The sequence below is a fragment of the Columba livia genome, chromosome 14 (genome assembly GCF_036013475.1).
Source record: "Columba livia isolate bColLiv1 breed racing homer chromosome 14, bColLiv1.pat.W.v2, whole genome shotgun sequence".
NCBI classification, from domain to species: Eukaryota; Metazoa; Chordata; class Aves; order Columbiformes; family Columbidae; genus Columba; species Columba livia.
This window is the reverse complement of record NC_088615.1, coordinates 2777270-2804595: the sequence shown is the minus strand read 5'-3', so window position 1 is coordinate 2804595 and position 27326 is coordinate 2777270. Positions and strand designations below refer to the sequence as shown.

The following is a 27326-nucleotide window of genomic DNA, read 5'->3' as shown; positions in this document are numbered from 1 at the left end:
TCCCCGCGCTAGGTTCCTAGCTTTGTACAAACAACATTCCTCCTTCAATGGGTCCTCACGGTCTCATACCCAACAGACCTGCCGAGGGTTCTGGGGGGACAGGCCTGGGCGACGGGGCCATTGACCCCCAGCAGCTGGAGGATGTGTCAGTGCGAGGGGCTGGGGGACAGCGGGAGGGACCGGAGGGACCTTCCCAACCTGCGAGGCCACACCACGGCCCTTGGGCTTCCCCAGGAGCTGGTGCCGTGTCCTCCCGCTCACACCAACCCCGGCTGGACAAAGCCAGCGGGTGCTGGAGCCCATTTCCATGGCCACCGCACAAAGGCGAAGCACCTGGTGGGTCACAGCCCAGGTTCTCCATGCAAACTGGGAGCAAGTTCTCCCCTCAGCGACCTCTGAGCCCTTCCAGAGGCCGCTTGCCAGCGATACCAGGAGATCGAGGGCATTTACTTGCAGGGAACACTCGCCGTTCTCCATCACTCCACACATACAAGGATTAGAGACGGTATTTCCTCCACAATTTTTATTTTAAATTACAAAGGATGTTGCATACATTGATGAATTTGTATCTGGACAGAAGTGCTAGAGATCAAGGGTGACAGAGTAAACAAAGTCAATAGTTTAATTGTGCCTCTTTTTGAAAAAAATAAAAACTGCACAACTATTAACCAACATTAAACATCGCAACTCTTAACACATCATGCTTGTAACAAGGTACATTTTCTAACAGAGACGAGACTTTCAGTGAGTTTTTCTGAGCTCCAGTTGGAAGTTGATTACAGAGTATCCAGGACAGCATTACGATGGTGACCCCGAGCGCGGGCAGCACGCGATGCCATGTTTGGTTTAAAATGCCTTTTGAAAACACGTTCTCCACCACCTACACCCGCATGTGCCGTCAGCCTTAAGAGTTCACTCAACCACAAGTACCGAGCATTCAGTTGGATTTCACATAATATTCTGGGAGATGATCCAAATCAGAATGTAAGAATATCCATAAGAAAGATTAATAAAATTAAGTGCAACTACTAGATCCGTTTCTCAATCAGAAGATATTGACAGGGTGGAGTGTGCTTTTGACACTACCAAATCTGAGCCAGAAGTTTTCCTTAGCCAGTTCTCACCCAAATTTGACTTAAGAGATGCACGACTACAAAATATTCTTAAGAAACACTCTCAACACTGATGTCATCTAAAAAATCTGGAGTTTTTAATTTTTAAATGGGGGGGGTGGGGAAAAAGCGTGGCTTAAAATAGCTCTGGCTCTGCTTTTAGCTCCACAGCTCATTAGAAAGACAATAAATGCATAGTCATTATTTGCTCTTGTGGAAGTTCATGAGTGTCTAAGAGGCTGAGGATGATAATTCAGTGCACACACATCTTGTCATGCTAGAAGCATTGAGGGGAAAAACATGGCATATTGTGAAATGGAAACTGTAGCAAGATAGAGAGGTTTTTGTATGCTGCAAAGAGTATATAACCTAGAAGTGCCATTTTTCGTTAATGACATTTAAGAATCCCAATTGGTATTGGGAGATACTCAAGAGTGGTGTTTTCTCAACAGACTAATGCCCTTAATACAGTTACAAGAAGAATCGGCCACGGCAGCTGTAACTGTTTGAAATGTACTTCACACGATCCCTGGGTAAAGAGACTGGAGGAGCCAAGAGCACACCCAGCAGCACACTCGACCAGATGATTCCAACTGAAGCCTCCGACTCAGAGAGAAAATAAACCCATGATTAGGTGTACGCTTGAAATCCAGGTCGCAAGGCCAAACACAGATCCTGACATTCACGGTACATAATCGGGTTCTGCCTCCACAGAATTTCAGGAAGACTCGCAAGCACGTTTGAGGAACAGAATCGCATTTGCTATTTCTGCTGAAGGCAACTTGTATACAACCCTCTGAAATTCTCCTGAAGAAGCCTTTCGGAGCTTTAAAAAAATAGCTTTGTTTAAATGATTTATGGAAAAGCACATCCAGTCTTTGTATTTTGTGAACAACAAACTGCTCTATTAATGAAGGCAAATATCAGATGAATATTGGGGGAGGGATCTTCTTTTAAAAAATAAAACTGGCAGCACTGTATTTCGGAAGTGCTTGGTTGCTCTTGGGTTGGTTAAAAGACCCTTCATCCATTTTAGGGGTTGGCTGGTTTAACAAAACCCCAACTTCTTCCTGGCCCTCTTAGTATGGAAAGAAGTCTGTCTACAAAGCATTAGAACTGACCACAGCTGAGCCCGACTCTCACATCAGCTTTACAGCAACGCAACTTCATCAAATCACAATGATTTCAACTGGTGTAGTAAGAAAATCCAGCCTATCCACACATAAACGCAGCTTTAGGAGTAAGTCTCATCCAAAACAAAAGTACTCACCAAGTATCAGTAAATGTGTTCAATAAACCATAAAAGGAAGCGTTAGCAAAAGGGGTCGAGGGCTAAAAAACACCCTTCACGAGCACCCCCGCATTTTGCAAGGCCATTCAAAAACTGGTCTTCCGTATAAATACAAAAGGACTATTGAGAGAAACTGAAATCAGACCTATCCAGAACTTCCTTCAGGATGCTTTTATCAGCTCCGATTCCATTTCAGGGGGGTCGGGTTTGAAGAGCGCAGAGGGAACGAGAAACATTGAGTTCTAGATGTACAAGTAAGGCACAATATAAAGCCACATCATCATCATCATCATCTGTCATGAGGGAAGGAGGAGAGGACGAGAATCATACATGGTACAGGAGAACGAGCAGCCCATCGATTCCAAGGTGGCACCTACGGTCAGACTGACGAGATCTCGACAAGAGCAGGTACGACAGCACGAGTTTAATGTGGAACAAACCCCGGAGAATCCAGTGTATCAGAAAAAGGAAGAGCTTGCGTTTGGATTAAATCAAAACCATGTAGAATTGCTTTTGGATATAGGATTAAAAGTGAATATTCACAATGCCTACACTCAAAACCAACCAAACAAAAAATCCAGGACTTCAGTAAGATCCACATACCATGTATGAACACTGAAAATCTTTAGAAAATGCTCTTCTCTAAAGATCCTCCAAAAACGCATGCCACAAATGCCAAGAAACAGAACACGTACATTTGTTGGTTTTATATCCTTATAAGATTTTTGTTTGTGATAAGTATACACTAAATGTATATATTTTAATGACACTAGAGGAAGCAGATTGTTACTGGCATTAAAGTACAACCATTTCTAGACGGTTTAAATGCCACAGAGTCCCCTGGTTAAAATGTAAAGCTGCACAGCTTGCCTATGTCACCTTTATGATAAAGTTAAACCAGCAAAAGGTCTTATCTTTACTCTACATTTTACTGCCAGGTTTTATTTATCTCAAGTATCGCTGCAGCATTCTGACCAGCCCAGAGTTAGCAGCAAGTGGCAGGAATCATATAAAACGCAGTTGTTTTTTTTCTTTTCTTTTTAAACAAAGTGCTTTTCTAAGATATACATACATATAAATAGGTACAAAATAAAGTGTCAACATTAAAAAGCTCAACTATTTAAAAGCTTTAACTTAATACATAGAAAACACTGAAATGCAAGGGTACGGAATTCACTAGAGAGTCAAAGGCTACTTTGAAATGCTAGACCAAAATCATATTCTGGTTTTCAGACAAAAATAAAGAGCTATAAAGTTACATTTGCCCAGCACTTCTGAGCAGTAAAAAAGGGGCATTTTTAATACCTTGTCAGTTTCATTTGTCACAAAGGTCTCTACCTGATTGCGAAACTGCTCTCTTAACGTTTAGGAAACGCTGCCCCGGATCCAGCGGAAGGACCTCTCGGACCTGAGCAGCGTCTTGACATCGGAAAGGAACGACGAGCATTGAAATCTGGGTACAGACACGGGCTCCGCAGCACAAGAGACATTCTCTGTCGGGGTCTTACGGGCCAGACGCACCTCCCGTACAACTGCGGCACGGTCAGTAATTCCAGCAGGAACACATCTGCGCCAGCGCGGAAAGCAGCAAACTCTCACCTCACCCTAACCACACCACCTGGAACAAAACACCCACATGCCACTCAGATTTTTGCAAGTCTTAAGTGGATTTGCGAAGTTTCGCCTGAATTGCCCTGGGTATTTGTTCAGTCTCCTGGAGGCAACGCTTTCTGCTCAGCTCAGTAGTGGTATTTGGGCCTCCTCCTCCTCCCCTTTGCGTCTTCCAAAATCCGGGTGAGCTGTGCACCCCGTGGGCGGCAGGGACACCCCCGCTCTCACCGACTTTATTCCTAGTACAGGCGTGGATATAAAAATAAGCTACTTATAAACAAAAAGGAATCACAGTACAAACGAACTCAGACAAACTAGAAATGGAGAGATTTCCCCAAAGGGAGCGGGGAGAAAAGCCTTCATGGACTTTTGCATTTGTTTCTCAGCAGCTACATTTGAAAATATTTGGTATTTCTATTTTCAGTAAACAGTGTTTTGTCATCTTTAAATAGGGAGAGAAAGAACAGGGAGGAAAACGGGGGGTCCATGAAACCAGAGAATGATCTTGCCTTGAGATAAAGGACTTTCTCATCAAAGGCTAAAGCTTTTCATCTGTAGGTTACGCTGACTACAAAGCCAACTCTTATTAGCAGAAGAGCAAATAAGAACTGTGTGTTAATATTCCTCAATCATAGAAACTACTGGATTAGCAAGAATAAGTCACGTATAAGTCTGAAGAAGCTAGTTTCCAAATACCTGTACAAAAATAGAAAAGTCTATAAATTTTTTTTGTTGTTTCGTTTGAAGCCTGTGCTGATCCTCGGAAACATCACATGCATAATAATACATCGACTGGAAAAGTGGCAACTAAGGAATTAGATATTTGTAGCTCTTTTTTCTCTTTACATATATACACATTACAATAAAAATAACTTTATTTTGGTTGTTTGGTGGAAGTATACTACAACGAGCTAAATATCCGCTTCTTTTTAAATTCTCAAAGTTGAAAACTATTTTACCAATAGCTTACTAAAATCCAAATATATTAAAATCTCCTACAGTAAGTGCAGAGAAAAAAGATTCAGAGACGCCGAGACGGCCACCAACTTATCTACCATGGAAGCGAACTACGAGAACAGCAAAACAATATCGTTAGGTGTGAATGCTCCTTCTGTAGATAATTGGACCCAAACAAAAAGATTCACAGTTCAGTAAGATCCCTAACCCTGACCTTTAGGTTTTTTTTCTTGTTTTTTCATTTGTTTTTACATTCAGTACAGTATCATATAAGCTGTGCAAAACTTTACTTAGACTGGCAGTTCGCCATATCAGTTGCATTTGTCTTTGGTACAAAAATAAACAATCGCATTAATGTGCAAGTATTTGTTTTCTTCCGGCCAAAGTACCGAAATTGAGTTTTCTAGAGCCATCTTTTATACAATACATAGACTCTGTGGCATATATCTACATTTTCAACATATTCCTATATACATTCAAAAGTTTTAAGAGCTGGAACAAATACATTAAAACCTATAATCTTACCGTCTATACATCTTGTTTTTTCCCCTCAGGGTTTTCTTCATACAAACGTTACCAGCTTGCACTGATAGCTCTCCCCCAAAATACAAGGCACAAAGAATAGACTTGTTTTTTTCTCTTGCTTGCACAGACATTTAAATACTATATTAAGCTCAGAAAAATTAAAGTCTTCTATGGCACACTAGCTCTAGTGCCACGTGTGCTATGTACAAGTTAACGGTTGCAAAGAAAGATGACTGGTTTTTAGGAACAGAAGAAATCCAATTATTTATATATATATATATATTTATATATATATAAAACAAAAAAAGAACAAAAAACTCCCTAAATTGACAGCTTTACAAAAAAAAATGCTTCCTCTTATTTTACCTGGAGCATAAACCTCTCGCAATGTCTGGCATATGCTAAAATGTTTCACTAGCAGAAATGTGGTTTTACTTCTAAACCAAAAGTGATATATTCTGGTCCTACATTAATTTCACAAAGAATCCTCATCTCTGCATTTAACTTAAAGCAGCTTTGAAACTACCTGCTTTATGCTCCGAAAAATGCTAGTAAGCATTTTAGATCATCATGCTTTGTTTTGTTTTACTACGTTATTATTGAAAAGCAATGGAACCTAGTTGTGTTTCCATAATGCTAAACTGACATGCAGACCAGAATGCAATTTACAATGAAGTACTTGACAACACAGGTAGAATCGGAGCGACGAGAAGAGCTGGAGTCGCGGCTTAGACTTTGGCGGCGGGGACTCGCAGCCCCACGAGGCCGCCGGTGGGGTCTCCCTCTGCGGTCTTCTCTAGAACTTGATTCACAAACTCTGACGTCTGTCCAGCTACAGGTGGCCCTAAGAACGGTAAGAAAACGTGCTGGAAGTTACTATTCATCGCAGGGGGTTGGATGTTCCTATGAGCCGTTCAGAGCAAACGAACACTGGTTAGTAACCAGCCAAAAGGCACAAAGAACCGAAATCACGAAGCGTTTCTTCCATTTCTCTATTCCAGAAATTCTTTGCAATCTAAGGTATCATAGATTACGTGTCTCTCCACAGACATGCAAATACATTGAGATTACTGCTTACCCAGAGTGTCTTTAATAAGTACGTTTAACTTTTGCTCCATGTTGCCTCCTCTATCATCTTTAGGTACCTGCACCCGGTTAACTATTTCTTGTTTAATGGAGTTGATGACAAAGAGTAAATTATCTGCAAAGAAAAAGAGCTGGATTAGATTTACAGCACAATGTCCCTGGAGCAAGAGAGATCCACAGTTGCGCACACAGTTATCTGTGAGTGTCAAACGTGTCACATCACACTCACTGTAAAATTAAGATGTAATAGTTTACATCTGTAAACATATTTTCAAAAAGATTTACATCACACGCATACATGTATGTAATTTACATCTGTAAAATAGCTCAACACTGCGGGTAACCCAATTTACACACACTTTACGGAGCGGACTGGTTTTGGACCAACAAAACTGTTGGGTTTGTACCAACGCTGTTATCTCTATGAACTGCCAGGTGTGACCCAGGTTACATGATGGTGCAACACACAGACTTGTCTGAACAAAAGGAAAATTAAGACGTGAAGAGTTGTATTTACCATATTCCGTGTTGAGACCCCAGAGTTTTACTTTATTGGCTTCATACTGGGCTTTCTTTTTTAGTCTACAAGCCCTATAGTAAGAAGAGGGGAAGAATTAGAACACTAATAAAAAATTCCAGAATACTAAGAGCATCTGTCTGTTTGCCACACGAACTTATCAGCTGACACTCCCAGAGCTGTGACGTACAAAATCACCGGTCTGCTCGCTCGCCCTCACCGACAGCACCCTGCTACCTACCTCTGCTTACATGTCACACTTGTGGGCTTGGTCACTGTCTCAATCATTTGCCCTGCAACTAAGGGTTTCCAGTGGAAATACATTGTTATCTGGGGAACAGGCCGACTACCCCTCCAAAGAGCCAGCTGTCCTGCTTTTTGATAAACTGCTAATTGGCCTGTTGCAAGAACCGCCCGCGAAGAAGCAGGATCTCTCAAGGCAACAATGAGTTATGTCTTAATTGTAATCCAAATTTCCTCACCCATGTGGCGTTACCTCACACGTACCTGGAAGCCAACTTGTTCTTTTCTTTTCTTGACCTGGGTCTGGCAGTTAAGGGCAGTTCACTGACTGGCGTGAGGTCACTGATCACCTTATTCAGCTTCCTCAGTTCGTTACCGATCTGTAGAAGCTTTCTGGGGTTGGGGGTCAGGTCTTCTACATCAGTCCTCCGCGATTTCTTGGCTGCGTATTTTCCTGGTTTAAATATGTAAAAAATTGGGAAGTTACACAATACATGCACAAACCTGCCAAACCCATTCTTAAATACGTATTTTTTGGGTGCAGTTTAAGTTCCTTTGTTCGTTACAAGAGAATGGACTGGAATCATGTGATCCCTACGGCCTTTCACAATAGAAAGAACATTTCCAGACAAACTGCTTTGGACAATTCATATTATATCCAGATCAGATAAGAGCAAATGCTGCTGGCCGGGCTACTGGGTGCAACAGACAGTACACACACAACGGTGCTGACAAACGTATGTCACAAGTTCAAACCCTGTGCTTTTGCCCCAACTGCAGCTTGCCAACCCATACGTTCAGCCAATATATCCTCCTGCACGCTCGAGTTGATTAAATTCTTAATTATTTTATTGCTAAAATTGTGTATTACCGAGCGTCGAGTCCTGGTATTAAATGATCTTCAGTGATACTGAGCTTAAATGATCCACATAAAGGCTGGCTGACTTCTTTGCTATGTATTTCAAGCTATTTGAGGCCTCATTTTCCTGAGGAAATACACACATTCAAGACAAAACCTTTATTCCTTAAGATCCTCTGCCACTGCTACGTATCTTTTTCCAGATTTCTATTAAAAACTCTGGTTATTACAGACACTTGCATGAAAATGTTAATAAAGCTAACAAAACCCGCTCTAGAAATATTTAATAGAGAGCTGATCACTTGGCATGATTTACCTGCCGTAGGAGACGACCTCGGTATGTGTATGTACATGAAAATCATAAAATCTATAGCTTCGGGACGTTCTGCAGCGTTTGATCCCAGAAATCCCTTGTGTACGCACCTGACTTAGAGGTCACTTGCTCCTCCAGGTGTCTGGTGGGACTGAGTCCTCCAGGCACGTTTGGTTATTTGTTGTTTAACAACAAGTATAGATACAAGCCTTCGTAAGAAGGAGCAGCGATAGGGATTCTAGGTACTGCTATCTCACTACAAGATAAATAAGCACATCAAAACTAAGGAGATTTCAAAAGAAAAGGAAGTTTTCTTCCCTGATTAAAAGCACAAGTAACAACAAAATATTCTGGTTTAACAGAAGGTGAACTGCCGTGTTAAAGACCGTAATTTTCAACTGTAAGGGAACATTAACGTTATAAGCAGGGAAGATTGTTTCGTTTTCTCCTTCAAAGCCAAACCCAAATGGATCAGTCTACCAAAGCGGTCCTGTGATAATACAAACTTTGCTTTTAAGAGCGGTTTGTTCTGGGTGATGTTAGTCATGTGTGTGGCACAGCAAACTGCCCACCAAAACCACGGTTTAGACCAATTGGTCTAAGTTTCTGAGAGGGTATTTAGAAATAAGTAGTTTATTTACAGAGAAATAAATGCTTCACTGTGCTGCATTCATGTAAGCGGGAAAAACAAAGAGACAGTTAGGCCTTATTGCTTGTCCTTGAGTTTGTGCTGCGGTTACCCGGACCTTGGCATCTCAGCTTACTCCTACCGTGGGACTGAACCAACAGCTCTGCGGAGCAAATATCAGACAGGCGACCATCCCTTATGGTCACGGTATCACACCCAGAAAATTTCAAGCTCTTGGGGTTTCCACTGAAAGCCCTTGGAACCTAAAATTCTCAATTCATCCACCTTCCTCTGGCAGAAACCATGCAGTGGTCACTGTGCAGAACTCTGCTAACCGAGCAACAGACTCCCAGTGTTTTAGTAATTTGTTTTCATGGCCAAAACACAACTTCTCAGCACTTGCACGTACGGGAGTTTGGCTGCTGAAGGTGTCAGAAAGAAAGACAGACATTCACTTGTGACTAGGAGTCTGTTCTTACCGTGATGGAGACCGTTCTTCTGATACATGTTACTTGGTAACGTGTCTCGACTCCACTCGGACGGCCTCAGCATCCTTTCCTGTTGCGACGGCGTCAGCTGCTCGCTGTACTCCCAGAAGTATCTTCGCTTGCCTCTTTTCCGAGAGGATATCGCGGTCATTTCTTTCAAATCCTCCACGGAATCGTTTTCATACCCTAAAAGGATGCATTGCATTGTTTATATAATATTGGCAAAACCATTTCTAGCCCTTTAATGGTGGACTGAGTGTTCAAGTTAAGAGCGAAACTCCAGACAAGGCCTGTGTTACATTATCTAACAGAACTGGCTTTCAACCACTACTGCGTACTTGCGTCAAATCCAGGGACAGACACTGAGCAGTGAAGGTGCTTCATTAGTTGCAAAGAGACAAATTATTTATGCATTGAAAGCCCCTTTATATTCCCTGACCCCTTAAACCTCCTTGCTCGTCTCCCCCCATCCCACCACTGCAGAGCAGACAGCAGGGGGAGCGTGTTCTTCCATCCTTTGTGGGAACAGCATCCTAACTCACTCCCACATTTTAGTTCATCTCTAATCAAAAAGCACGGAAAGAGAAGCAGATAATAAAGACGTATCAGCACAAGCAAAATTATTCAATCATAGGCTATTTGGAAGGGACCCAACTAGGATCGCCGAGTCCAACTCCTGCTCTTCCTTAAGTCTGAATACCCTTGGGAAATAAACCAAACCACCTGTGTCCGTTAAACTGAAGGAAGGGGGCTCTGTTATCAGGACAATGACCTGAAGTCCATAAGAAAAGACCATCTAAACACAAAGGACCTGGGCACGAGCTGTTCCGTCTCCTCCTCACCTCTCCAGTGGGATGAAGAGGAACCATCTCCAGGAAAGCTACACGATATTTTAGAGGTATGTTATGGTGCACTCTGTGATGAACTGTTTGCGAAGTGCATGGAAACTGTAATGCCACTATCCACATTGCAGAAATATTCATGCCATAATTATGTAAATACAAACCACAGGTTTTGAAATCCTATACAGGCTTTAGAAAACAAAGACAACCTATACAAAGGTTAAAAAACCCAAACCACTGCACTGCCTTTAGTACTAAAATTCTATATCCTAACTTACATTTACTTAAAAAAATAACGCATTTCAAAACATCACGTACACTAATGAAGCGCAAAGAAAAGCCAAACACTGAAGGGACTATAAGCTTAACAGGCCCTGACCCCATATGCTTGAGCTCTGCTTCGTCTTTTAACAGTAGCACAAAGAACACTTTCTTATTTTTAGAAGAGCCATTCAGTTTGTCTGTTTGCACTTGAAAACACAGTTGAGAGAATTAAAACAAACCTTGTTGCTTTCGTCTGACTCTCAGCTCAGAACCCAAAGCACGAACAAAGTCAGGTGCACAGGGGATGAAACCAGTTCTAACATTCTGCTTCTAATCATTTAGTCAACTCATTTACTTTGATTATCTAGTTTATTAAAAAGACAGTATTTAAAAGCTAAATCAAACAATGAAACAGGCTTAATCAAGTATTTTTTCTTGTATAGCCAAAATTATTATGACAATTTACATTAAATATTGTTTCAATTACCATAAATATTTTTAACCTTACTTCCATTTTACCCAAATGTTGTTTGACAGAAGTATCAAAATATTCTTAAAAACCCCACTTACTTTCCACTTGAAAACAACACGTCAAACTACGCAACTCATTATATAGATACGTATAAATTTAGACCAACTTCATGCTAACACAGACTGAAGCCAGCCGACCAAAACAAATCTCTGTAAGAGCTGATGTGGACAGAGGTAAAACAAGGTTAAAATCAAGACTTCCTGTTTGCTTATTTAAACTGTAATTGAGTTAGCAACTTAAATTATGTTGATTTAGTGCATCCTGCCTTGCGACTCTACCCCTGAGCCGCTATCGCTTTAGAGTTACACAGAATAATCCAGCGCACAACGTTCTAACCTGGTCTGTAACACACAGGAGCGCGACAAATCGGTTCAGCTTTTCTGCACTGGATTCATCTGCCTTCAATTCTCCTCTCAGCAAATACCACCCAGCGGTCTCACTTTCTTTAGGCCCCCCAGAAATCAGACAGGGTTCTTGCATTTGCCTTTCAAGCCCTTCACAAGTCCCTGCCAACAATCTTAGTGCACATTCCTTACTACAGTTTTAGGTCTAAATTTGCCAGGGTTAAATGATGTAGAACAGGGAAGAGGATGGACATGACTTGGGCACCGTAGCACATTAGAAACAACAACAGCCCCAGCAAAACAGAATCAGAGAAACCCTTCTCTTCACCATTTAATGACAGTGACTTCTGTCAAACTCCTCCTGGGTCTTTTTCACAGTATCACAGTATGTTTGGGATTGGAAGGGACCTCAGAAGATCGTCCAGTGCAATCCCCCTGCTGGAGCAGGAACGCCCAGGTGAGGTCGCACAGGAACATGTCCAGGTGGGTTTGAATGTCTGCAGAGAAGGAGACTCCACAACCTCCCTGGGCAGCCTGTTCCAGTGTCTGTCACCCTCACTGAGAAGAAGTTTTTTCTCAAATTTAAGCAGAACCTCTTGTGTTCCAGCTTGATCCCATTACCCCTTGTCCTATCATTGTTTGCCACCGAGAAGAGCCTGGCTCCATCCTCATGGCACTCACCCTTTGTATATTTATAAACATTAATAAGGTCCCCCCTTAGTCTCCTCTTCTCCAAACTAAAGAGCCCCAGCTCCCTCAGCCTTTCTTCATAAGGGAGGTGCTCCACTCCCTTAATCATCTTGGTTGCCCTACGCTGGACCCTCTCCAGCAGTTCCCTGTCCTGCTGGAACTGAGGGGCCCAGAACTGGACACAATATTCCAGATGTGGTCTCACCAGGGCGGAGCAGAGGGGAAGGAGAACCTCTCTCCATCTACCAACCACCCCCCTTCTAATACACCCCAGGATGCCATTGGCCTTCCTGGCCACAAGGGCACAGTGCTGGCTCATGGCCATCCTGTTGTCCACCAGCAAACTTGCTGATAGTACACTCTATTCCCTCGTCTAAATCGTTAATGAATATATTGAATAATATTGGCCCCAGCACTGCCCCCTGAGGCACTGCACTAGATACTGGCCTCCAACTAGACTCCGCACCATTGACTACCACTCTCTGGCTTCTCTCCTTAAGCCAGTTTGCAACCCACCTCACTACTCTATTGTCTAGACCGCACCTCCTCAACTTAGTTGTGAGGATGCTGTGGGAGACTGTGTCAAAGGCTTTTCCCCCAACTCATGGTCCAGGTGCACAGAAGAGATAAAATGCAGCTTCTTCAACCCATCTCCATGTCTCTACAAGCACTTTCCCCTTTCAGCTATTTCTTCCCCAGTGCTACTGCAAACTGAACCAGTTGTTGCATCTCCTGTTTCTGGAACTTCTTGACTACTTGCTAGGAGAGGCGATTGGTTACAACTATTTCTATCAAATGAGATATGTAAAAATACACCAGTAATAGGCAAAAAAGGTTTAAGTGCTAGAAAAAGCTTGGGTTGATAATTCCCATGATAAGTTACCTTTGCAGGGGACCGAAATTGCTAAATCCGTATCGCGGTGCTAACAATTACATTGTTACTTCTTCACGCTCCTGAAGTTCACAAGCATTTCCTCAGACAACACTAATGCTTTAGGGAAGCATTTCACACATTCCAACACCAGACATCAAGAGCAGCAAACAAAAGCAAATTGTGTTTAAAATACATGAATGGGTCAGCAATAACTAACAATTTTTTGTCCTTTCATCAAGTTACGTCTTCACTCTCGATTTATCAACTGATCTGGGTTTCAGTCCCATGGGATGTTACATCCTCCTGCACCGTGCCTGTTCTTAGAGTCTTTATCCACAGTATTTACCTTCACTCTAAAGGCAAAAAACCAACACAAAGCACACGAGTGACATAATTAAAATACCTGGAGACACTACCCTCTAAAATAATCAAAACATGTGGTGAAACTTTTAATATCACCGTACTCGAGGTGAATGGCTTCACTCGCTTTAAGTTCCAGCAAGCGCATGAGCCAGGTTCCCCAGCTACTGCACAGTGCAGCTGCATTTAGAAGGTGAGAGCGATTGCCTGGCAGTAAAACTGGAACTAACAGCAAAGAGTTAATGTAATTTCACCCCCCGAAGCCTCAGCATCTTAACACGCCATCTCTTTTCCAAGGTTCCCAGGCTTCCTGTGCAGGTCTCCGCGGGCCGTGCACTGCGGCAATCGTCAGAGCTGCCGTTGCTGCTCAGAGCCCCAGAAAACAGAGGGAGCTCCATTCAGGAGGAGGAAGAGGCTTTAAAATGCTAATGGAAACGTGTTGCGTACACGCAAAAGTAACATAAAGGGCACAACGTTGGACAAGTTCAATGCCAACTCAGGAAATCCATAATTAAATCAGGGAGTTCATTATGACAAACACTGACAAGCTTCAGGGAAGCTGCTGTTTCTAAAAAGGCAAAATTTCAGCTGCTTTCTCCCCTGAAGCTCCATATTGCAAATATCTGAATAGCTTAATTCTTATACTCTACACAAAGCATTTATGAAATGTGAATATTAGAACACTTTCTACAATGAAACTAATATATGGTTACAGTACTGTGCCTTTCCCTTCAGATGTTATTTTTACACAATGTTACCACTTTGTTACCTTCCAGGCGAAGGTTAGTTCTTATTTCTGTTGTTAAGGCTCCATTTCTACATGCAGAAGAGAAGAATTCAGTATCCTTTGAAGACCCACTAAGTGTTACTGCTGAAAACCACCAAGAAATGGTTCTATTAGTTTCAATGGTAGGTTCTGTACCTACAGCAGGACTTATTTCACTCAGGCTACGATTCCATAGCAGCTATCGAGAGACACAACTCTGCATAAATTCAAAGCAGCAACCTATGCAAGCACTAGAAAGCTCTGCACATCCTATCATCAAGCTACAAAAAAAGAAGGCAACAATTGCAGGCAGTCGCTCTACGACCTTAGGCTACCAGCTTGGTTTCCTGTATTCTCTATTATTATTTTTCTTGCATGATCACTGTTTACGTAGCTTTTCTCGGAATGGAGCAAGAGACCTTGCATAGTTTTCCTTAAATACATTTTGCAAAGCACTTAAAAGAATCTGGGATGAAAGTTCATCATTTAAGATCGGTGTTGTCATTATGAACCATAAAGCATTCAAAGCATTCTTCCCCGCTTGGTGGACAAATCTGTTAAACTCCAAGTTAACAAACCCCTACGCTGCTGGTACCTGGTTCTGAGAACGTATCGCTGATGTCGTCATCTTTATCATCCTCATAATCTTCTTCCTCATCGTCGTTTTCAGACAGCTCGTGCTCGCTGCCGAACCCTTCATCGTGGTCCTCGTCTTCAATGTCGTCCTCCTCATCCTCATCTTCCTCCGGGTCTCCTTTGGCTGACTGTTCAGCCACACTGTCTGTTACAAAGAGAGAATAGTTGTGCTCTTCTTTCTTCTGGGAAGAATCTGACGCGGAGGTGCTGGCAGACAGGCTGCTCTCGCCCACCACAAGCGCGGGGGCTTCCTGGGGCGGACTGAGGAGCAGCTCCTGAGTCTCTTTAAAAGGCAGAGCAGGAGTTGTACTGTGACTGTGCGGGGACTCCATTCCTTTTCTTTCTTGCCTCTTTGCTACCGCGCCACAATAACAGGTGTTTTCCTTTGCTGCATCAGCGTGCGTCTGGCTCAGCACCGGTCTGCTCTGCGGTAAAGGATTGATCTTTACTTTCGCCTTTTTAACGTAGTCTTTACATTCAACATGAATGTTCACCTTTTCGTTATTGTACACGTTGGTCTTCACCACGATCTGTGTACTGGAAGCAGGCTGAGCTGCGAGTCTGCTCGCCTTCTGCACATAGTCCGACAAAGGCGCCTCCGCCTGAACGTTCTTGGAGGAACAGACCGGGGCTGCTGCTCTGCTTGCGATTTTTTTGCCAGGTAACAAAGAATTTAAAGGGTTTTGTTTTACACTGAAGAGCAAATCAGGGTAATAGAGTGAATCAGAAACAGGCTGGGAATCCTCACTGTTAAGCTGAGCCAGTGTTGGTGTTTTGCTTATAACCTCTTCGTCTTGGTATGGGCTTGAAAAGTCATCGAGGCCCAGATAATCCACCTCTTTTGTTCCCCAGATGTCACAGCTGGTTAGTTTAGTGTACTTAGTTAAGTCTTCACAGTAGGTGTCCCACTGCTCCCACTTGGAGGTGAGCGCAGCTTCTTTGTCCAGGATGTCCGTAAAAGACTCTAAGTTCTCAAGATCTTTGCAGTCCTCCATTGAAAGTAAGTTGTCTCTGGAGCTTTGCTGATAGTCCATTTCTCTGTCCTGTGCATGAGAAGACAAGTTAAAAGTTAATACCAAAAAAAAAAAAAAGCTATCAATCATCTCTGTCTTCTACTTAATCTAGTACAGCCAGATTAATTCCAGTGAAGTCGTAACATAGAGAGATACCTCAACTTCTGACTAAAGCATCTTTTGAGGGTCAGACTGAAGTCCAGCTTCTGTGCTCTACCCGCAGATCCTTCTGCTAAAGATACAAGTCAAATGCTGCTGGATTCTTTTTCTCCTATTGCAAATTCACCTGGTCACCAGGAACTAGACTAGTACCAACACTAGTACCAACACCAAAATATGAAAGACACCCCTGGCAAGCTGTTCCAGTCTCTGTGAAGCTAGGTCAATCTCTGCCGTGTGCTTAACAGAACATCCTCAAGCTTACCAGTCCCTGGAATACCTCATTTTAACACAATCAATTAACAACTATGAGCTACTTTTCTTTTTGATACAGGGGAAAAAACAAACAAACAAAAAAAGAACACTTGTATTAGTAGCTCATGAGTCAACTTTTGTTTTGCTTCCCCTGCATTCACAGCTTGGGTGAAGCAGCGTAAAGCTGCTCTTGCAGAAAACATTGTGAGGAGGAGTCTCAAGCACCACTATGTAACGTCAACACAGCTCTATTTGATATCAAGCCTCTCCTGAACGCCAGCTTTAACGAGCATCTATTGAGGGAGCATCATGTTTGCTGGACAAGCATGAGCGCTGAATGACATAAGAACATTCATGTTGAATGTCATGTTCTTCCTCCATGGGTAGTAATGAATAATCTTCTAGCTTTCTTGAACTCCTGAAGCTCTGCACACACACACACAGAAGGATGACCTACCAGTTCATACATGAAGTCTGGATCCGAACTGCTTGCCAAGAGATCCGTGCTCATCAGAGTCTGCTCGGCAAACACGTGGCTCCGAAAGGCATCCCCGAAAGGAGGGTCCATTCCACTCACACTGGGCTGCAACAAAATTGATACTCACATTTGAAGCATGCAATAAAAAGACGCACAATTTTCTTCAACAAAACATAAAGACTATTGCCATTTCATCCAAGCCTCTGAGTATGTGCTATACATGTCTTCGGAAGGTTTTTACCTACATAGGTAAGCGTGTCATTTCTCCAAGCGAGAGAATGCTGTAAGAGCAGCTAACAACATGCAGGTCCTTAACCAAAGGACACATTTGTATTCATCATATAGCTGCAAGAGCATTGCTCATTTGTTCTTTTTTGTTGGTTTGAAATTCTCACGTGTTTGCCAAGTTTAGGGATATGTCAGCATTTGTACAAGAGGAGAGGGAGCACTGGCAAGATCAGTATCAACAGGCACCACATGCTGGCAGGGCCTTCACCCTGACACAAACTGCTTGTACTAAAGCAGCTCTGACTGCCTTTAGAACCATTAGAACTCATAAAACTTCCACCTGAGATTTTAACAAGACCAAAATTTGTTACCACTAACTCAAAAGTGTCACATCCCTTGGGAATGAAAGGAAACTTTGCAAAAAACCATGATGCAGGACGACTGGGCGTGCAGGGAACGGGCAGCACGGCTTTCTGCTACATTTCCTTCCAGAGCTCTATTTCTCTTCTGGACACACTTGCCCCGAGGGCTGGGAAGGGAGAAACACTGTGCTGTGTGAATCACTGCAGTAATAAAAGGCTGTTCTCCAGTACCCACCCTCCGCAACTCTGCTGTGTGAACAAATCCAGTACCAAGAGCAGCAGCACAGCTTCCACCGCAGACACGGCTGGGGCCCTAAAAATACACATCACTTCATCTTTGCTACATTCTTCCTGCTGATGCTAATCAAATTTGCTCTTAAACTTCCTTTTTTTTTAAAAATAAGGAAACAAAATTATTCACAGAAGCAAATGAAAGGCTTACCTGAGGCATTTCCAAGCCCAGATTACCCAAATCCAATTCCAAACTTCTTTTTTTATTCACTTGTAGATTCCTTTCCAGCTTTACTTCAGTCTCAGTGAGTTTACACAATCCATGCAATTAAATTGTTCCTTAGGACAGCTTCAGTTCACCCTGCTGCTGCTCTTCTGTTCGTAGACTTCTGTGTAGAATAAACACAGCAAACCCCCAAGGAGGTAAGTCATCCTTCATCAGAAAGGTAGCGCTTAAAAAACAGCCAAAGAGAAGCAAAGGCAAAAATTTCCCCTGAGAAATGATTATTCCTCATGCTGGAATGTACAGTAATTTTCTTCCTCTGCCGTCTTTCGTCAGATGAAAAGCCACAGATGCTACAGAACAGAGTTCCTGTAAAAACCTCTCCAGCTGAGCTACATTTTGCTGCCTTTATTCCTCACTACCAAGACCATGAGCTCTACAGACGTATGAAAAGCCGGCCTAATTGGAAATAATTACCAGCATACTGCCGGGTACACAAGAGAGAAACAGTCTTTATGACTAATAAAACACAGCCAATAAATTCTAAAAATGTCTCATGCAAATGTCTCAAAATACTCCTTTTGGAACAGGCAGCGGTGCAGATTCAGCGGTATCTCCTCCTTTTCTTAAGAGTTTAATCCATCCAGCTACAGATCAGATCATATCCATCACTCACATAGCAGCATCTAGCGGCAGTGGGATCACCGCACACGGGCTCAGCCTTCCCCACCAGAACTCCTTAAAAACTGGGCCAAACTCAGGGTTGCCTGATCGAATATTCTCTCTATTAATTGCAAGTAAGGAACATGGAGCAATTAAGAACTACTAGCAATTTTACCAGTTTAGTAGTTTCTATAGACCCACTGCTATTTCATACGCGTACCTAAAGACTGTTCCGAGCCTCATATCCCGCTTAATCCTGCGTTTTTAACAATGGAAGGAAAACTGAACTGTGGAAAAGCACCTCAGCACAAACACTGTTAACTACATCTAACTAGAAGTATGATAGAAGATTCATAAAATAAGTAACAGGAATTAAAAAAGAAAAATGTTCTATCAAAAACAAGAATAAAAATATCACCCACGGTATCAAGCCTTAGTATCTGATGTAACCCCATGGTGTTCAAGGATGCTGCTTTCCTACGGTCTTGCTTGTCTACAAGATCCCTGCCCTTAAATAAAAAGTGGCTTTAACAAAGCAGCAGCATGAGAGAAGCATATTAATAAAACCCCAAGTTAAAATGCATTTGTTTCTTTGAGCAGAGCTCTTCACTCAAGCATTGCTAAGTCAGACTTTGGTGCAATCTGCTCTATGTTTATTCTCTTGTGTTGAACAACAAATGGAGAAGCGAAGTGAAGTGTTCTCCTCCAGCACGGGACAGCAGTCCTGCCATTATTGCTACTTTCAGACACTGGCCCAGTTATTCTGTTGTACTCAGCATACAAACTACCACACTCTGGCAAAAAACAGCCACTATGCCAAAAAAGAGTCTTTAGTTATCAAAACATATTGCCTTTCAAATACTGGCCAGAACAGAAAGAACAACAACGCTGCAAGTTCTCAGTAAAAACCTCTCCCTGCCAAGGTGAGCGGTGCCTCCTGGGGCCAACACCACATGGTTCCTTCTGGAGAATTTCCTTCCTGCCCTACAGCTTCCAGGGAACTCTTTGCACTCATCTCTAAGCGATGTTCAGTTTGCGTCTCACAGCCACACGGGCCGCCCTGCCCATGGCACAAACGAAGAATTCACTTTTCAACCTGGCCCAATAGATGAGGAGAAAGGGCCTGTTCTTTAACAGAAATAAAGGATGTTTTCATGAGAACGCTATCGCCTCTAACACCAGCCTACACCTGAGTAGTACCTGACGTTCTTTCCATACAGAGTGGCAGAGCCTGGTGCCTTTTTTAACAGAGCGTTAGATTAATACCTTGATGGCAGCATCAGAACACCAGCTGTGTTCACGGGGAGACCGTCAGCATCGGGCCTCTGCATGATATCAGGGCGAGAGGAAGGAGATATTCACGTTTACTGCTTATTGACCGGGTATTCTGTGTTATGTTTTTGTTAGAACACGTATGTCGAGCCATTCCACCATGTTTCATGCTCAACTAGAAAGGGAAAAGGTGAAACTCCATCTGTGCTGACCCTGATTTCAGTAACAACTGATGCTTCCAAGGGTCAGGAGCTTTTGGATCATTTACAAATCCTCAAAACAGCCATTAAATGTTCAAAATACTTTCACTATCTCAAAGACCAGAGCGATCTTTAAGCTATAAACTTACAGCACCATTTAAGAACGACAGTGTCTGTCGTCCCAAGTCACGGCAGTATATCAGCTAATCTGATTGTTCCTGTAATTCTCTTTATATTTCACTCTTGACGTTTTATAATATTAAGATTTAAATGTGATTTGAATCCCATTAGGATCTATTCAAGCTGTCTGAGGGAGCTGCATGCTCCCAACAGCTTTCGGAATTTCCCAGAATCAAGATCTTCATTAACAGACTCCTGGTGTTGACACCAAATTATCAATACCTTTCACGAACTATTCCATTAAGATGTATAGGAGAATTCAGCAACACATCTGGAAGCAGAGATATAAAATCTGCAACCATTGTAAATCAAAGTATCTCAATAGACCACAGCTGAAGTCCCATTTGTGCAGAATTGATTGTTATCGGCACTTTGAGCCCAAGACTGCGTTGGAATAGAACAGTCCAGTTGTTATCTATAAAGAACACAGATTTGAGATCTGTGGCAGAGCGCAATTGCAGCAGTGTAAGAACTACCAAAAGATAAATACAGCAGGAATTTCCACTTCAGGACAATTTTCATTAATGCCTTAACATCAGCCCTTCCCAACCGCAGAGACACAGAGCGGAAATCCCGCGTTTGCTCCAGAGCAGCTCGAGCGCAGGCGGAATCCAGAGCCCGCGGCCCCGGGCAGGGTGACACCACCGCTCCTTTTGGCACAGCCCGCGGTTAAAGCAGATTAAGGTGATTAAGGAGCTGGTCCCTGAGCTGGTTCCCTGTCTGCAGATTCTCGAGTCGCATCAGCGCTCCCGGGAGAAGGTTCGCTCGTTCCTCTGGGCAGGAGGAATGGAAAGACACCTCAGGAACTTTTGTGTTCATCTAACATTTAAGAAATTGGGGTATTGATGGAGGCGTGCGTATGTATACAGGTTAAATTCCCCAGCCGTCATCAATAAGTAACCAAAACCTGTTTTGTAGAGTTAATAATTCATTAATGTCAGACCCTAATAAAAATCCTCTGCATTTATATGTACTTCTTGAAAATGCACATTTATAATAGATCAATAGTGGTCCCACGACAGCCAGGACAACTGAACTTCAATCAATCTCACAGCAGGCTTATTCCACGACACTTATTCCACGACATTACTGATGCAGCAGCACTTTGAAACCGGCAGCCGGCAGAACCTAAACTCGAAACATGTAGCACCAGTGAGATATTTGGCAGTTACCAGGCACCTGCCACATCCCCGAAGCAGTCAAACACCCTTCTGCAACAACATATTACCTCCAAAGGAGCCCTCGTAACAAAATAAACCTGAACCGCCAGCTTCAGCTTGAAAGGTCCGCAAGTCTTCCTCAGGCACCTGGGTGAATCACTGGCACTGCAGCTCTAGCTAAAGCTGCTATTTCTGTCTTGGTTCAGATGTGTGTTTTGTACCATTTGAAAAGCAGGCAGAGTCGCTACACCGCGGTGCTGATCGTACGGTGCTTATTAGCACAGCAGCCGAACGCCTGGTAGAAACACATTACACGAACAATTACACTTCTCACGCTGCTGACTGCATCATAGGGCGGTTTGTCAACGTTAGCTTTGATGCAGATAAAAAAATAGCACGTCACAAGAGCCTGCGAATACTAAACTTACAAACTCAGGCTAAAACATGCAAAATGCCGAGCTCTGAATTTCAGAGAAAGCACAAAACCGATGCCACGTATTTTAAAAGAACCATTATGTGCTGAGCAGTGTTTGCTGTATCTGGACATTTTATGAAGTACGACTGTTAGAGATGCAAGAAGTTCTTCCGCGCTTCTCTTACAACTTCTTTCCTTCCACAGTTTGTGCCAATTTGCTTCCCATACCAGAACTTACTCTGCTCACTGTGATCTTCAAGAGCAGAACATACTTTTCTGGTTTGTTTCTGAATGTAGTGGGGGTTTGTTGTTGTTTTGGTTTGGTTTACTTCCTATGTGATTCTTCACCTACTAGCCAGATTTGAAATAATTATTTTACTTTCCTCCATCAACACAAAGACACGTTTTCTCTTCTGGTTTTGTGTTTTTTTCCGTAGCGGGTGAGCAAAGACACCCTGTAAAAGGTCTCAGTGCTCTCCCACCGCAGCCTCATTCACCTGCTCATCCCAAGCAGCCAAGTCCCTCCGCTGTCTCTGCGATGTATTTGTATTCAAATGCCAGCACAAGCATCTAAGACACGACGCCCTTCACTTTATCCTGGAAAGCAAAGAGCAGCTCCTAAGAAACCCAGATCCTCCGTTAGATGGAGCTTTGCCATTTTAAAGAACTAAAGACGCAGACTGTTCCCACTTCTTTTAAGCCTCTTCCCATCAGTAGACGAGAGCTGTCGTTTCGCCGTCTTGGTTCCTTTTCCCCTGCTGACCTTCCCTTCCCAATATTGTTTTCCTAACGCCGCGTGCCCACAGCGGACAGACCTGACCTCACGTTCTGGAAGCAGCAGCACTGAACAGCAGCTCCGGTCACACACGCAGCAGCCCAGGTGAAAGAGCTGGTGAACCACCAAAAAGAACACGGCGCCACGTTCTTTGAGTGAATACCCCCCATGTTAACGCCAGACACCCAACTTCGGAGCGGAATTTCACTTCAGCACAACCGCGGGAGCAAATACAGAGATGCCAGTAACTGACCGTAGCGCAAGAGGCAGAAAATAGGTGGTTTAACTAACAGCGTATTGCACCTATGTATTATACAGCAGCTATGACCAGAATAATATATTCATACGAGACGCACTAGCTTTTCTGTACATTTTGGAACAAAGACTTAGATATTGTTACTATTTTAGCGCGAAGAGCGGGACGTGCAGCGTGTTAAACTTATTAGAACTGTATTAACACACTTTGATTCATTTAAAAAAGTTTTTATAGCTAAAATATGAATTGCATAAACCTTTATTAAAATACCACTGCGGAGCCAGGAGAGTTGTTTACACAAGAGACTCAGCACTAAGACTCATCTCTTTTTCAGCCAGAGATTTCCCCCGGAGCCAAGCGTGGCCAAAGCAAAGACACGAAACAAAAGCAAAACTAGACACCAATTTCGCTCACAATCTCCAGCAACATTCTACATCCCTACATGACAGCTCGTTCTGTAGATTCCTTTTTTCTGACAGTGCAAAATCTTCCAGGACAAGAAAAAAAGTTAACTGTATAGTTCCCTGAAAAAAGCTCTTCTGGTACCATCTAGTCTGCTCTTCATACTGAACAATTATGTTTTGTTAGACTTTGGTTACAAATGGGTTATCGGTGTAGCACACTCCAAATCCAACAACAAATCAGAAAGACGCATTAGTCAAAATAGTCCAAAAAATAACAAAACGCGCAAACAAAACCAAAATGAATTTTAAAAACATATAATACGATAATCAGGGAGATTATTATAGCAACGTCTAAACCTTAAAATCTACGATTTCCAGACAACTTTTGGCTTGACTTTCAATCCAATGCCATCTTTCAGGCACTTATGAAGTGCCAAATATCCTTATCAAACTTCTATTTTAAAACATCATTTAATTAAGCTCCACGAACCACAGAGCACGGACACGCAAGCCACGGAAATCTAAACTATCGTGTTCCCTTGTTTATACCCCACGACCAGTCTATTAGTCAGACAAAAACTTCTACTTAATCCAAATTAATTCCTGCTAACACTTAAGGGACTTCAAACAGTTCTTTTGCCTCTCTCATTAAATAGTGAAACAAACTATGGCAAGGATGGGCAATGGTTTGATGCCTCTGCTGCAGATTTCTCAGTTAACACTCGCATCAAACACAGAATAGTTCTTCCTTTGCTCAGGTAAACTACCGGCTGCAAAGGTGTCTCAGATATAATATCTCACCTCTAAGAAGTAACATCACTGAGCATTGATACTTCTACAAGAAACCTTTCCTGATAAAACATTCACTCAAAATATTTGCTACAGAAATTCTGACTTCGCATTAAAGTTGCCAACATGAAAAATCAATCAAGTTTCTAAAACACCTGTTTCAGTCCCTCTATAATTCTTATGAAAACATGTGTGTAATAATAATAATAATAATGATAATGATAATAATAATAACCCCTCCCCACAAGGATGCTTAGAAGCACTTGGTTAAGCAACCTTAAGCCAAGGGGTAACCAGCCTTTTTACCAACATCTTTAAAACATTTTAAAGTGTTTGAAAGACAATATCAGAATCTGATTCCGTTCTGCAGGTTATATATTGCATTATTTCAACAAGCTACCCTCAAGTGGCAACGACATATATATAACGCTTACTTTAAATGAGAAGTTAACATTTCAGCCGGCACAGCTGAGTGATTGAAAACTGTTGAGCCTGTTGCTTAGAGAAACCTGAAAAAAAGAGCGTGTGTTTTATACCGGAGCGTGACACAGTGAATTCTGCTCATTAGATTATCTCTGGTATCCGAGCAGCTGCGTGAGGCGATGCCCTGAGCAGCCCTGGCCTGGCCGGGCTGTGGGGTTCAGATAAACCCCGGCCGAACCCCGGGATCACCGCGGGGTACAGAACGGAGCGCCCAAGCCCCCGGGACGGAGCGGAATTAAAGTTCGGGCTTCGGTCCCTAGTGACATGAGGGGCCAACCGCCGCCGTGCCAGCGCTGCCACCCCACACCCGGGGAGGAGCCGCCGAACGCCAGAGACGCGCCCGGGGCAGCTCCTGAGGCGGCCCGGGGGAGTTTTATGAGAGAAGTCTGTGGGAACTGGCTCACGGGGAGAAGCGGGAACGCGGCCCGTCCCCCCCTCGGAGCGGGAACACCTGTGTGCGGGCAGCGCCTTCCCCCCGGCCGTGCCCGGGCTGACGGGCGGGTAGCGAGAGACGCCCCGAGGCAAAGCGCTGCGGAGGGCCGGGGCCGCGGGCGCCCCCGCAGCCAGCGGCGCTGCTCCAGCCCCCGGCCCTCCCGGCGGGGCAGCCCCGGCCCGCACCGCGCCCCCGCCCCTGACCCACTAACACACCTCCCAGCCAACATGGCCGCCCCGCCAGCCAGCGCGGAGCGCAGCCTAGCCCGGCCGCCACCGCTCCGCCCCGCCCTCCCCGCCCGCTCACTGGCTCGCTCCTCAGCCACGCACGCTGCCATTGGCCGACGCCCACGCCGCTCACCCGCCCAGCGGCCCTTTCAGCTAGGGTGAGGCGACATGTAAACAAACCCCCTTCCGCCGCTCCGGAGGGGACCGGCCGCATCCCCGGGGCCCCCCGACCGGACTCGAGCCGTGTCCGCCCACCCGGGGGACACCGGGAGCCCCCCCCTAGACCCCGGTGCGGCCGAAAGGGCGCGGAGGGCTCCCGTGCCCCCCGGGAGGCAGCCCCCGCCCTGCGGCCCCCGCGAGGGCTGGGGGCGGCCGGCGCGGCCTCCCCGGAGCGCACACCCCCCACTGCCCGGGACAAGCCCGTTCCCAAGCAGCCGGGGCCGCCTCTCGCTGTTCACCGGTGAAGCCCACATCCCCCCGCCTCAGTTACATAAAACGTCCCTCCCGCCGCCCTGCCCCGCCACACAGACTGCCCGCCGGCCCGGGACCCCTCCCCGCCTCCCCTGGCCCCGCAGCCTTCCCTACGGACCGGAGCCGCCCGGCCGGACACCGGCACGCCCCAGGCAGAGAAATCCCACACCCCAAGAGGCACCCCCGACCGTCCCGAGCGTTCCAACAGGTCGAAGGCGGAGGAGGCGACTACGAGCCTAAAAAGCAACAGACGGCAGAACTGCCGAGCCCTTCTGCACCCGAGCGCACCGCGGACCCGGGCAGCCCCTCCACCCGAACAACCAGCACGACCGGGTTTCCCCGGCAGGACGGCACTTTCGTTTCCCCAGCGCTCGCTGCGAGACTCACTCTCCCTGTAAAAGCCCGGGCCGCTCCCGCCGGGTGGAGGCTGGAAGGGACGCTGACAACTCGCTGCCGAGCCCGCGCTCGGGCACCCGCGCAGCCCCTCTCACCGCGCCCCCCAGCCACATCGCTGCTGCGCCCCCAGCCATCGGGCCCGACCCCGCTGCCCCGGGCGCCGGACGCCCCCCGCGCACAGCGGCTCTCCCTCGCAGCACCGGCAGCCACACCCCCGAGCCGAGCGAGGGGAGCGGCGTGGCGGGAGCCCTCCTGTCCGCTGGCACCATCCCCGCGCCCTGCTCCTCGGGAGCCGGGCAGACACACCCCTCCCCGCAGCCCCCTGCCCGCTGCGCACGCTAACACCGCCTCCTCCCCGCCGGGACGCCTGCCGTTCCCCCTCCAAAGAGCGGCCCCGCGGCCCCCCGCGCTGCCCGCCCGCCTCCCCGAGGGGACAGCCACCGGCCGGGGCCGCCGCCCCGCGGTGCCGCCGCCGCCCCCGCGGGCCGCACTCACCGGGAGCCGGGGGCTCAGCAGGGGGCGCCGCCCCGCGCGGTCCGGCCCGGACCCTCCATGCGGCTTCGGGGTTTGTTTTGTTTATGTCCCTTCCTGACGGGTTCCCGGAAATCGCGTGACTCGCCCCCCTCACGTGGGAAGGGCGGGCGGGAAGGGAGGGGGGGAACCTGCGCCAGCCAATCGCCAGCCAGCGTCCCGTCGGCCAATGGGGCGCCGCCCCGGCGGGGGCCTCCCCCGTCACGTGACGGCGGAGAGGCGCGCGGGGGGTATTTAAGGCGGCGCAGAGGGCGGGCGGCGGCTGTGCGGTTGGTGCGGAGGTCCGGGCGGTGTCCTCCCTGCTCCTCCCAATGCCGCCCCGTGCTCCTGCTGCTGCCTACAAACCGCACACGCAGCCCCCTGCAGTGACAGCTGGATGTAAGACACAACTGGAGAAATCAGTAGCAAAAGCAACCTAACCCGAAACCCAGCCCTTCTTCTTTTACTATCTGCAAACAGTATTTTTTCCTATTGTTTAGACAACTTTTTTGCATTTCACCTCTCTGTAGGAACACCATTTCTTTCCATTGTACTTAAAACACGTCAAGCTTGACAATTCAAAGAGGAAACATTATTTTGTCTCTGAGACTTTTTAATGTGTCGTTCTGGAAACAGGACAAACCCACCTCTGGCACCTGAAAGCCCCTTACGGGAGTAAAACACCCCGCGATTTCCCAAAGGAAAAGCTGGCTTCCATAAACACCTCCAAACAATTTCCTGTGAGGGGCACAGATGCAGATATTCAAATTTCCTGAACAATGTGAAGTTAAAAGCATTTGAAATT

General features: G+C 45.3%; 1 protein-coding gene across 5 annotated transcripts; it reads right to left on the bottom strand.

The window, feature by feature from the left end:
• Nucleotides 1-496: 496 nt before the first annotated feature.
• On the bottom strand, nt 497-26666 carry CREBRF (CREB3 regulatory factor). Of its 5 annotated transcripts, none has more exons than XM_065029526.1 (10): nt 26507-26666; nt 17876-18053; nt 16823-16948; nt 14898-15981; nt 14306-14407; nt 9622-9816; nt 7607-7796; nt 7100-7173; nt 6575-6697; nt 497-6340 (listed from the first exon to the last, which is right to left on the bottom strand). In XM_065029526.1, the coding sequence occupies exons 2-10, from the start codon at nt 17882-17884 to the stop codon at nt 6225-6227; spliced, it is 2019 nt and encodes a 672-aa protein (XP_064885598.1). In that variant the 5' UTR covers nt 17885-18053; nt 26507-26666; the 3' UTR covers nt 497-6224. The 5 variants fall into 5 exon arrangements, with proteins under 5 accessions (XP_064885598.1, XP_064885599.1, XP_064885600.1 ...); XM_065029527.1 differs by lacking the exon at nt 26507-26666 and adding an exon at nt 24436-24516; XM_065029528.1 differs by lacking the exon at nt 26507-26666 and adding an exon at nt 22275-22298.
• Between the last annotated feature and the right edge of the window lie 660 nt (nt 26667-27326).